The sequence below is a fragment of the Sarcophilus harrisii genome, chromosome 6 (genome assembly GCF_902635505.1).
Source record: "Sarcophilus harrisii chromosome 6, mSarHar1.11, whole genome shotgun sequence".
Taxonomy (NCBI): Eukaryota; Metazoa; Chordata; class Mammalia; order Dasyuromorphia; family Dasyuridae; genus Sarcophilus; species Sarcophilus harrisii.
The window spans coordinates 93,379,509-93,391,770 of record NC_045431.1 but is presented as its reverse complement, the minus strand read 5'-3'; the positions used below and the strand labels follow the sequence as shown (position 1 = coordinate 93,391,770).

The 12,262-nt window shown below is 37.3% G+C and overlaps 1 protein-coding gene across 2 annotated transcripts in view; it reads right to left on the bottom strand.

The window, feature by feature from the left end:
- Positions 1–12,262, bottom strand: part of KLHL2 (kelch like family member 2) — a 135,703-nt gene that overhangs the window by 24,265 nt on the left and 99,176 nt on the right. For both annotated transcript variants that reach the window (XM_031942981.1, XM_031942979.1), the window contains exons 7-9: positions 11,716–11,832; positions 9,810–9,959; positions 1,021–1,138 (exon numbers count right to left, since the gene is read on the bottom strand). In XM_031942981.1, coding sequence (XP_031798841.1) covers positions 1,021–1,138; positions 9,810–9,959; positions 11,716–11,832 — 385 coding nt within the window. The remainder of the gene's footprint in view (positions 1–1,020; positions 1,139–9,809; positions 9,960–11,715; positions 11,833–12,262) is intronic.

Below are 12,262 nucleotides of genomic sequence, written 5' to 3'. Positions count from 1 at the left end.
TACAGATGAGGAAACTGAGGAAAAAGGGATTAAGTGACTTGCCCAAAGTCACACAGTTAGTGAGTGTCTGAGACCTGATGTTAGCTCGTAAAGATGGTCTTTCTGACTCCAGGGCCAGCACTTTATTTACTGTGTCATCCAGCTGCCTTTTGAAGGTTATTTTAAAAAGCTATAAAAATGTAAGATGCCTGGCTGAGATCCTTACCTTCCTCTCAGCCTTCCTTTTCAGATATTCCTAGCTAGTTATCTAACTCGAACTCCCAGGGCATTCAATCCACAGAGGACTGAAATTGTGGACTGCAATATAATATAGTGAATGCCCTTTATAGCACATTACACTCGTGCACACAAATGGAATCATGCCTCCCCAAGCCCATTATTACATACAATCAAAGCCTAACTGCACTGTATTGTTGATTGAAATGCCCACAACATAAAAAACATTGAAATGTGTAGGACATGAAAGCCTAAAGTTCATGTTTAACATTCACAGATACAAGAAGCACATTTTACTAGCCCCTGATGCCTTCATCACTCAAATGCAACAAGAAGCAAGGGAAGTGACTGGAATCCAATGGATACCTTCTGGAACTCCTCTTGAACTCCCCAATCTATATCCTATTTTTTGACCCATTCCTGACTACCTTATCACTTATGATGTATAGAAACAGGGAAGAAGGAAAGGATGGATACAGGAAACTGTTGGGTTAGCCAGGTAATGCAGTGCATAGAGTCAAGGAGGACCTGAGTTCAAATTTGTCAAATCAAGTCACTTACTCCCAATTACCTCAAAAAAAAAAAAAAAAAAAAAAAAAAAAAAGACAGGAAACTTTAAAAAATTATAGTAAATACTATTGTAGATTACAAACTGCTTCTGAGTTACAGAACTCAGTTTAACAATTTTAATGCAAGTTTTTCTATGGGAGAGTCTTTTCTTTGTAAGGTAGCTGTGAGCTCCAGGCCCTTTGGGCTTGATTAGCATCCTTTAGCCAATGATGGACATTGCATAAGTCCCCTTACCTGCTCGACATCGCCTGGAAGGCAACTCAGCGACTTGATGCCAGCGTTCTTCCTTGAAGTCGTAACACTCCACGCTTCGAATAGCTTTTGGAGCTTGACCACCAACCACCACCATCAACTGTAAAAGGAAAGACCAGAAAAACAACTGTTTGCAACCACTGAGTCACAGATTTTTAAATGTCTTGTGCAAGGTCTGAGTTAGAGAGTGCTGGGGTAATGAAGGTAGTTTGGGAAAGAGAAAAGAGGGGAGGAAGGAAATACCTTCTAAACCGATATATAATAAATATCAAAGTATATAATAAACATCAACAAGGAGGAGGAGGAACAACAGGGATAAAAAGTCTAAAATATTTAATAAAGAATTTCAGAAACTGTGATAAGTTTCTAGTCCTTTAAATAAAAGCAGGATTTAAATCAAACAACAACCAAACTCCCATCAGCATGCAGTCAATCCTGACAAGTATTCATGTGGTACCCCAGGAGGACTCTGGTTCCCCAAGAATTTGAGGGTTAGTACTCTACTATCTAAATCAGAAATCAATAGGTCTTGGTTAGAGCAGGGAGATAAAAGATGAGATGAAGAGAGGAAAGATAGGGGAAAGAGAAGGGAGATGAAAAACAAACAACTCAATAAAGCAAAAATGGGAATTCACAAGAGAACTTCCATACGGAATCACAACTAGATAGAGAGACCTCCCATGAGACAGAGCATAGAAATTTTTTTAGGAAGCATAATGACCACAGGCACAGTAGTCTATTCTCCGAGTCTATGAGGGCATCAAACAAATTCAATCCTATTTAGACGAGTTTTATTGGTAGCCAGAATTTTGTATTATTCTAGGCACTAGAGTGAGAGAAGAGAGGAGAAAAGGAAATAAAATGTAAAAGATTTGGTCCTTTTCTTCATGCTGATTACAAATCACAAAATACACATCTGTGTAACAAATAAAGAATAATATAAGACAATATATAATCAACATGTGCTGTGGGAAATCAGGGAAAGATAGGAAAGCCTAAGCCTTGAAGAAAGGGGTAAGTTATGGCTTTGTGGAGGCCCAGTTCTTATCAGATTTAGAAACAAATTAGTTGTTTTTTTATAGAAATGTATACATATTTTCTGATGACTCTTGAGAAACAAAAATGCTAAGAGAAAGAAATCATAACCTTAGCCGGGTCATTGTAGAGAATGACAAGGAGCTTGGGAAAAAAAAAGGAATAAAATAAAGAAAAACTGAGGTTCACATGGGAGAAAGGGAGAACACTATTTTCTAAGGCACTTCCTTTGGGTCAGTCTGACGGGGCACTCTGTCTCCTGGTGCCTTTCTCCTTCCCCTGTATCTCCCCTAACTTCTCTGCTTCCCATCCCCACTTCCCCTCCTTATAGCTAAGTAAGGATGCTAAGTCCCTTTCAAGATTTAGCCTGCCAGCTAAGGACATGCCCTAACCTCATGGGATGTTTCCTTTCTCCAGTAAATGGCAAGTTCCACTAAGGAACTTGCCCTTCCATCATTAATCATTAAAACTCCTTTTATATGCTCTCCCACTCTATTTCATATTTACTATTTCTGGTGTCTATCATATCCCTTCATTTTGTCTGTAATCTATTCCCTAAAATAAATCTATCTTTTGTCAAAAAAAATGGCCAATATGAATTCTTCACATGACCAAACTCCAACTTTTTATATCTACCATCATCTGGTCACCCACATAATTTTGGGGCTCAAACCACATCACTATTAATGTATGCTTGATGATGATTAAAAGTTTTCCTTTATGAAGCAAATCCAAATATGCATAAAATGCCAATGATAATGTTAATTTATTTTATGTCTCACAAAATGGGAGCAGAGAGAGAAAAGGAGGAAAAATGTCAACATTTTTGTCTACTAAGGACAAAAAAGTGGCAGCATTATTTTATATTCACAAATGCACATTTATATGCATTCAAGAGAGGTACTAAAAGCATGGTAATCTGCTACTCAAACTATATAGCAATAACAAGATTAGAGAGAATAAAAATTGTGGGGAAAAGTAAGAGCAAGTGATAATTACATGAGGTAAGGAGTTTGTGCTAAAAATTCACTCTAATGTTGCCAACAAACAGTTGTTAGAAACTCTGAAGCTCTAATCTTTCAAAATTTCACAGGATCCCAATTTTAAGAACACCATACTAATGGTGGGAGGGAAAAAGGAAACTGGAAATTCAGAAACTAAAAAGGGCATAAAAACAGGATGGTATTTTAAACAAAAAGCTGCAGATGAAACAAATTTGAGAGAAGGTTAAATAAGAATTTAATATCTGTCTTAAACTTGTCAGCAAGTAATTACACTACTCTAAATTTCCATTTCTTCATCTCTTGAAGATTAAACAGTAATTAGCATTTACATAGTGCTTTAAGGTTTAGCACTTTAGAAATATTATCTCATTTGATCCTCAAAACACTGCTGGGAGATAGGTTCTATTATTATCATCATCCCCATTTGACGGATGAAGAAACAAACAGATTTTAAGTGATTTGCTTAGGGGTCACTCCACTAATAAGTCTCTGAGATTGGATCTGAACTCAGGTGTCTATGACGTTGGGTCCAGAGTTTCATCCACTGCATTCTCCTTCTCTTCCATAACTTATAGTAACAATTTCAGCAATTCTAACAGGGGAAAAAAAAAAAGTACAGGTACATAGCAATAAAACAGATTTTTATTTGTAAAAATATTTACAAATCCTAGACAGGCAGGGGATTCAAAACAGGGCTGTAAAAAGCAAAAGATATAATATTAAGAGGCTGAAAGGAAAAGAAAAACCAAGATACCAAAAACAACCCCTAGAACTTCTGGGGATTAAAAAAAACATCGGAAACAAAAACTATGGTTTCAGATAAGTGAAACTACTCATTCAAATTTACAAAAATAAAACAAAACAAAACCTCCCCAAACAGCTATGAAAACCAACCAAAAATTCAATAAAAAAAAAAAAGAATAAAACTGTGGGTACCAAGTACAAAGTAGAATCACCTTCAAGAAGAACCCTGAAAAAGATTTCCCTAGGGGAATTCTTGCTCCTGGGGGCTGCATAATTACCATTAACACTAATTTAGCTAAGAGTGGGAAATGTAGGCAATTATTTTTAAAGATTCTGCTTATGTTTAAGACTTCCCCCCAAAATGATAAATTGTAGTTCTTTATGGAGGACAAAATCTTAAGATGGGCTCTAATACACACAGAGATGAATTGAGCATGGAGTGAGTTCCTCGAGAACACATGGGAAAAAACTGTCATCCCAAAACAGGAAACTCCAAGCAGAGATCTTTGCTTATAGAAATGTTAGACTGAAATTGGGCCTGGAGCTGGGAGCCCCAAATAGGAGAATAAACAGCATCTGAAGGAGAGAAAACCTTTAAGGCTCATTACAGTGGACTAGCAGAATATTCTCTATTGAATTCATGACAATGAAAATCATAGAATTAAGAGATCTATTAATACAGGGATTCTGGATGAACAAGCAAAGATTATACATACTCTGAATAACTCAAGAATGGGATTCAAATAGATCAGATGCCCAAGAGGGAGAGAAAAGAGCAAGAAAAGGGGGGAAAAAGGGATAAAGGGAGAGGAAAGGGAAAAGAAAACAGTTCAAATATTTTGCAAAAGAATTCTGGGAAGTGACAAAGATAGGCTAGAAATGAGAGGTGAATGGAACAATACAGATTTTACTTGTGAAGGCCTTCAGATTAAAGTGACAGTCAGTAACAGTGAATCAAATGTCAGAAAAGGGATTATGGAAGGCCTTTCTCAAATAGTAAAAAGTGTTGGTGATAAAACAAGCCTAATTAAAGAGATAGGTAAAGAGAAGGGCATAAAAGACTAAATTTAAATTGGTCAAGAAATGGAATTTTTTTTTTAAATTTGGGTTTAAAAAAAATTTTTTTTTAAAGATAGTAAATAATATAGATACAACGAACACTTGAAAGATTAGCTACTGAAAAAAAAAAGCAGGTAAAGGAATATTTGTAAAAAGTGAACATGACTCAGATGGCATGCATACTAAAATATTAAGGGGACTAGCAAATGTACTTACTGAGCCCACTTATGTGATGGGCTGAGGCTTGAGTTGATGCACTGAGGTCCCAAGCATGTGAGGCTAAATAGTAATTGGACTATACTCTATTAATATACATGCTTGGATAAAGAATGGCCCCCGCCCACTCTCTGTGAAAGTCCTGATGTATTGTATAGGAAATGATGATTTTGGTGGGTGGAGGCAGAGAGAGAGAGACAGGAAGAGAAGCTGGGAGAGATTGAGCCTGGGTTCCATGCTTGTAGCTGCTGGTCGTGTGGCTTCTGGTCTAGCTAGCTTCTTGACTCAGCTGCACACATTGCTATTGCCGATTCCCTTCCACCTCCGATCTTTCTTCATTGAGAATAAAGAGTTGACAATTTTCCCCTAACCTGAATTCCTGAATTCCAAGAAGCCCAGGCATCTCATTCTAAATATCATCAGGCTGTTCGAGCTTTACGTTTACAATTTGGAATAACAAGAGAGGAAGCTAGGAGCATAGTAAAAGCCTGTACAGCTTGCCTTCCTTTCCACGCTCCTACACTGCCTCCAGGGAAGAACCCTCGTGGTTTGAGACCCAATGAAATATGGCAAATGGATGTGACCCATTATAAATCTTTTGGTCGTCTATCTTTCATCCACGTTGTGGTAGACACCTTTTCGGGATTCACTTTTGTAATACCAGCAGCAAAAGAGACAGCCCGAGTGGTCACTGATTTCCTCACACAAGCATTTGCCTTTATGGGTGTGCCACAAGCAATAAAAACAGACAATGGTCCTGCTTATACTTTAAAACATTTTGCACACTTTTGTGCTCAGTATAAGATTTTACACACCACTGACATACCTTTTAATCCTCAAGGACAGGCAATAGTGGAGAGAAGAAACAGAGATATTAAGACGCTCCTCCAAAAACAAAAGAAAGGGAGAGCCACAGGTAACCGTAGAGAACGTCTAAATCTAATCCTTTATACTATTAACTTCTTGATTTTTGACAAAGATGCACTGGCTCCAGCAGACAGGTTTTATAACCCACTGGAAGGGCAGTGTCCAGTGCGAGAAGCTCCACTATCTTTAGATAATCGCCAGGTGATGTGGAGAGACCCAGAAAGTAGTGAATAGAAAGGACTAGATAGGCTAATTGCTTGGGAGAGAGGGTTTGCTTGTATCTCTACAGGTAGAGAAGGAATCAGATGGGTGCCAATGAGCCGTATTCTCCTTGTCCATTGCAGAGAGACAGAGCAGACCCTTGAAACAAAGGAGAAGACCCAAGAAATATCGGGTGGTTCTGTTGCTGATTGTGCTCACCATTGAAAGAGCGTGGCAGTTATGGTGTTTGACTCATGGACATCAAAGATTGTTGGACTTCAAAACCCTCAGGAATCAATGGATTCTCTGAGACATGATAAGATTGTTGTAGGACTTGAAAACCCTCAGGAATCATTGGATTCTCTGAGAAATGGGACTTGAAAACTCTCAGGAATCATTGGATTCTCTGAGAAATGATAAGACTGTTACAGGACTTCAAAATCTGCTGGAATCATTGGATTCCCTAACACATAAAAAGACTTTTGCAGGACTTCAAAAACTCAGGGGGATCATTGGATTCCCTGACATGTGAAGCAATGGACAATAGATTGGTTTTGGACTATCTCTTGGCTGTTGAAGAAGGCATATGTGTGACTGTTGTTTACATACCCTCCTTCTAGGACTTCTGGTGATCTTTTATAACACCATGTTGATTTATATTGTTTGCTATTCCACTACTTGCGTGTACAATTCATGTTTGTTACACCACATGAAGCCTGCACTGACTGTGGGGAGAGTCATCCCTAATAGCCTCTGCGTTATTGCTATGTGCTTGTGTAATACCTCCCATGCTGATGGGTTTGTGCATAATAAGACCCTTCATCCCAGAAGCCCGCTAGCAACCCCCACTTCCCTTTGGTGCTTTTCATCTCCCTTCCTGAGATGTCAGGGAGGGCGTGATCATCTCCTTTTTAGTGCTTTCACTGCCTTTCCTGAGAAGTCAGGGAGGCTGTGATCACCTCCTTTTCGGTGCTTTCACCTCCTTCTCTGAGAAGTTAGGGAGGCTGTGATCACCTCCCCTTGGGGGCTCTGATCTCCCTGAGGAGTCAGGGATGGCATGACCACCTGTGTTCTAAAACAAAAGAAAGCGGGAGATGTAATGGGCTGAGGCTTGAGTTGATGCACTGAGGTCCCAAGCATGTGAGGCTAAATAGTAATTGGACTATACTCTATTAATATACATGATTGGATAAAGAATGACTCCCACCCACTCTCTGTGCAAGTCCTGATGTGTTGTATAGGAAATGACGATTTTGGTGGGTGGAGGCAGAGAGACAGGAAGAGAAGCTGGAAGAGATTGAGCCTGGGTTCCATGCTTCTAGCTGCTGGTCGTGTGGCTGTTGGTTTAGCTAGCTTCTTGACTCAGCTGCACATATTGCTATCACCGATTTCCTTCCACCTCTGATCTTTCTTCACTGAAAATAAAGAGTGATGATTTTCCCCTAACCTGAATTCCTGACTCCAGCTGATTTTAAAATACACGCTCTTCACACACTTAGATTAATTTTTTGTAAAATCTGGAGAACTGAGGAAAGATCAGAAAATCTGAAAAAGGCAAACACTTATTTTAAAAAACAAATGAGAAAGTGAATGCCTTGAAACCACCTTGTGTTAAGAATGCTACTTCTTTGTGATTCAGATGTGTGATTACATTAGTGTCAGGAATTCATCTATTATTTAGCATCTGAGTTACCTGAAGCACTAAGAGGTTAAATGGGAATTAGAAATAAAACTTGAATTTAGACCTTCTTGACTTTGAAACTAGTCCTGCAATCCACTATAGCCCTTTTTTATATATTATATCCCTTATTATTTATTAAAAGTAAAACTGAATATTTTAAGAAAGAGTAAATCTAGCTAACCTCTGGAAGTCAAAGAATTATAAATAACAGGGAGTAGGAGTATTTTTAAAAGCAGGCTCAATACAACTGCATGTGATATCAAAACCAATCAGTCAAATCCACTAATGACTTCTTTGTGGTTTAGAAACATCCTCACATGCACTGAAATTTTATTCAAACTGCAATGTATCAGTGGGTTGGAATTATAAAAGAATTAACCAGGGGCTGGTGCTGAAGTCCATTTCTAATTTAAAATATTTATTAACTCTCTAGAAAAATGAATAAACAGAACACTGGCAAAATTATCAGATGATTCTAAGTTTAGAGGTGTTGTTAACAATGGGAAAGAAAGAAAAATATTATCAATATAGACTCTTAGGAGCTAAAAATATGAAAAAAACTACCCCCGTGAAATTCAATTTGGAAAGAAGAAAACTGAATATATGGAAAAGAAACTTCTAAAACACTGAATTTACTGAGAAAGTGATATGAAAGGGAAGTTAGCACAAGCACACACATGTGTGTGTGCACATATACATATACACATATACACTAAGACAAGAGAATAATGGACATAAACAAATTAACTCATATTTCTTAAAGCAACACAGGTTGCTTTAGTCATAAAAGTCATAAAGGAGGCAGCAGATGACAGTTTATCCTCTATAAGTCCAAGTGAGGTCACCCCCAAGATATATCCCAAAGAACAGGGTCTTAATTATCATAAAAAGAAGAAAATCCCATATGGAAAAATAAAACTGAAAGGGTTTTTTTATGATGAAAAAGAAGGCAGTAAAAAAAATGAACGGTTTTGTTAAGGAAGAAATGAAAGAACAAAATATCACAGATTTAAAGCTGAAAGTACCCTCAGAGTTCATCCACTTCAACTCCTTCAATTTACAAATAAGCAAACTGAGGGTCAGAGAAAAAAGGAGAGAAAAACAAAGATTTTCCTGAGGTCAGAGAGAGCAAGGCTGTGAGAAGAGGGATTCAAATTCAGTGTGAATTGGGCTTAAATTTCTAAAACGCTTAAGAATCAGGAAAACAGAAGATGAGGGCGGTGGAAAATGAATGGATTAAAAATAAGAGAAATCAGTCTCCAAAATTTTGAAAACTAAAACAATTTTTTCAAAAAATGGGTTCATCTGACCAATTTTTTTGGCTTTTATTTTATTTTTACAAGGCAATTGGAGTCAAATGACTCATCCATCATCTCACTGTTGTCAAGTGTCTGAAGTCAAATTTGAACTTGGGTGCTTCTGACCCCAGGGGCAGTGTTCTATCTACTGAACCACCCCACAACCCCTCCATTTGACATCTTGTATGGTATCACTAGGAACAACTTTTTAAGTGTAAGGGAGGAATTAAATATCTTTTTTCTAATTCTGGTTTGAAATAAGAGTTCTTAACTTTGGCATCTGGAACTTTGATTTCAAAAATATAAAAATATACATATAATTTGTTTCCTTTGTAATTAATTTTTTACATTTAAAGACATAATTCTGGGAAGGAATTAGACTACCAAATGGGTCTATGATACTCCCAAACTTAAAATCCTTCTGCTGTGAAATAACTCTGAAATCTAGCTTTCTAATTTAATAAATATCTAATTTTAGGAGCCTTCTCCTCCTGATACTACAATTAGATTAATTAACTCCCCTTAGTTCTTAGTTCTATAATTAGAATTAAAACTCTGAAACAACCAAATGCCATTTGGGCATGAGAGAACGTTTGGTAATTTATAGGGGGAAAACACAAAATCTGGAAGAACCTTTAGAGGAGCCCCTGGCTTGGAAGCTCTTACTTTGGGCAGGCTCATGGGTGTTCGCAGCCGAGTCCGGGCGCTCTTCATTAGTGTGCGCTGCTCGGAGGGCAGCAGGTGGTACTTCATGGCTTCAATGAGGTAATCTTTGCAAGCGCTGCTGTTCTTCACTAGGGTTTCTTCTTCCACCCTCTACCAAAAAAAGACAGATTGGTAAATTCCATTAGAGATGAGGAATTGAGGAGTGGGAGATAAGGATCCTCCAAATACCACAAAAAATGACAATCCCAAGGAAATGCAGCCAAGATATCAGGAGAGGAAATATTAAGAAGTTGTCTCAATGAGCTAAATGGACTGGTGGGGAAAATATGGAGGGAATACGATGCTCAACAGTATTTAACAATCAGCTCTCTTCGGGGGGGAAATCTATTTGTGGCACATTTTAAAATTAAATTTGCATTATTAATAATTCTTTCATCACTTTCTTAAGTGGAGATGTTTCACAAAATAGGATATTAATCAAGGTCTGATTTGTAAAAATTGTCAATTTTCAAGGTGTAAATGCTCACACTGACAAGTTAACAATGTGCTCAAGTAGTTACAAATTGGAATGGAAGTAATAACAACAACAACAAAAAAGAAGACAAGGAACAATGTTGTATAAATGCTTGAGGAAGCATCATTTCCATATTATTTTAAAATGAAGCCAAATAGTAAGAGGAAGAAAATCCCTGACTATGGGAAGAAAGCTAGGTCGCGGAAATGCTATGGGAAGTATATACAATAAATCATCCAAAAAAAGTTTTTTTTAAATACTTTAAAACCCTACTTTCCCATTACAGGTAATAATATCCCTTGCTGTAATTAACTTTAGAATCAGGTGAATCTTTAAAAGTGAAAAGTAAAACTCCAGCCAACCTCATCTTCTCTTGTCTGTCTATTAAAACACTCCCCTTCTTTTCTAGCTACCTAAAATCTGGCCATCGATGACCCAAGATTCTTTTCCTGTGTTTTGGCGGCTGAGCATTTGCCTTATCTCACCTGGAATTAGGATTCCATGTCACTTCTCCATCGTTTCTAAATGGTGATGGCTCATAGAAACTGTCCCTTTTTTCTATCTTCCCTTTACATATTGTCATTCCCCATTAGAAATGGAAACTCACCAAAGGCAGAGATTATATTAGTTGCTTCTATCTCAACTCTCATGTCTGGCACAAAGTACTTAATAAAAGCTTTTTTGATATCATCATGTGTCAGTGATTACATGGTGCATGTGAGAACAAACTGCATCTAAAACATGAAAAAAAGTTTCAGATCCATTTTCTCTAGGGAGTTGAAATTAATATGAATTAATTCAATGACTCTTATTAATGAACTTTAAAAAATTAAGTATGTTTCTTAACGAAGAAAAAACAAAGTTTTCAATTTTGTAAGATGTAATTAAGGTTGAATTTATTCTTCTTTATTCAAAACAAATTATATTTCCTCAGCTAGAAATTACTGATATAATTATACATATGACAGGTATAAATAATTACATTTCATGGGAATTTTAATTAACACTGGCCTCAATTTATTTCTTCATTTTAAGGGACAGACATCCCTTTGAAGAGTTCCATTTCCATAATTAAAATCAAGAGCTTGTTAAAAAGCAAATAAAACAAGAACACACCAATAATGCACAGTGATTCTTTCACAGGAAATACAACTATCCAAACCAGAACTGTCAGTGCAGATAGGGGACTAAGGATGGAGCCCAGTCTTTGGGCCTATGGATGGATCCATATGATGATTATAGTAAGATCAGCCTTCTATGACTGTAGGGGATACAAATGGTACTGTCTGTTCAGCCTCTATTATACATTTATGGAGCATCTTGTACTACATTGCCCTTTGGGCCTGGGAGCCAAAATTATGAGCTCTCTGTTCCGCATTTGGGCTTTCTTACCTGAACTAAATATTCCCGGGGAAGCAAAGGTAGCCGCACATGCTCCATCAGTCGAGCCATCAGCTCTTGTCTTACATCTTTGTCATGGTTTACCCAAGCAATTACTGCTTCAAATACCTTTCAAAAAACAGAGGGGAAAGGAAAAATCCAATCATGATTACCAGATAAAATAACTAGTCTATTTTCTACAAGTGGGAAATCACAGGACCTGTAATTTCACTGGTAAAAAGAACTCCAGGAAGGGAAAATTTGCTCTTCCAAAGTGATTTTCTTTATGTGGAGGCCTGACTATATTATACCTCTATTCAATAAACCACACTGACTCCCTATTATCTCCAGGGTCAAAAATAAAATCAATACTTTGGTATTTAAAGACCTTTAAACCCGACCTTTTTCTACTTTATAACTGAATGCTGATTGATGAGGTAAACACCTTTTCTACAATTTATAGTCTCAGAGAGCCATCTAGGATGCTTAAAGGTTAACTGAATTGTCCAAATGTGTCTGAAGAAGGACCTGAACTCAGATCTTCCAGGCATCAAGGCCA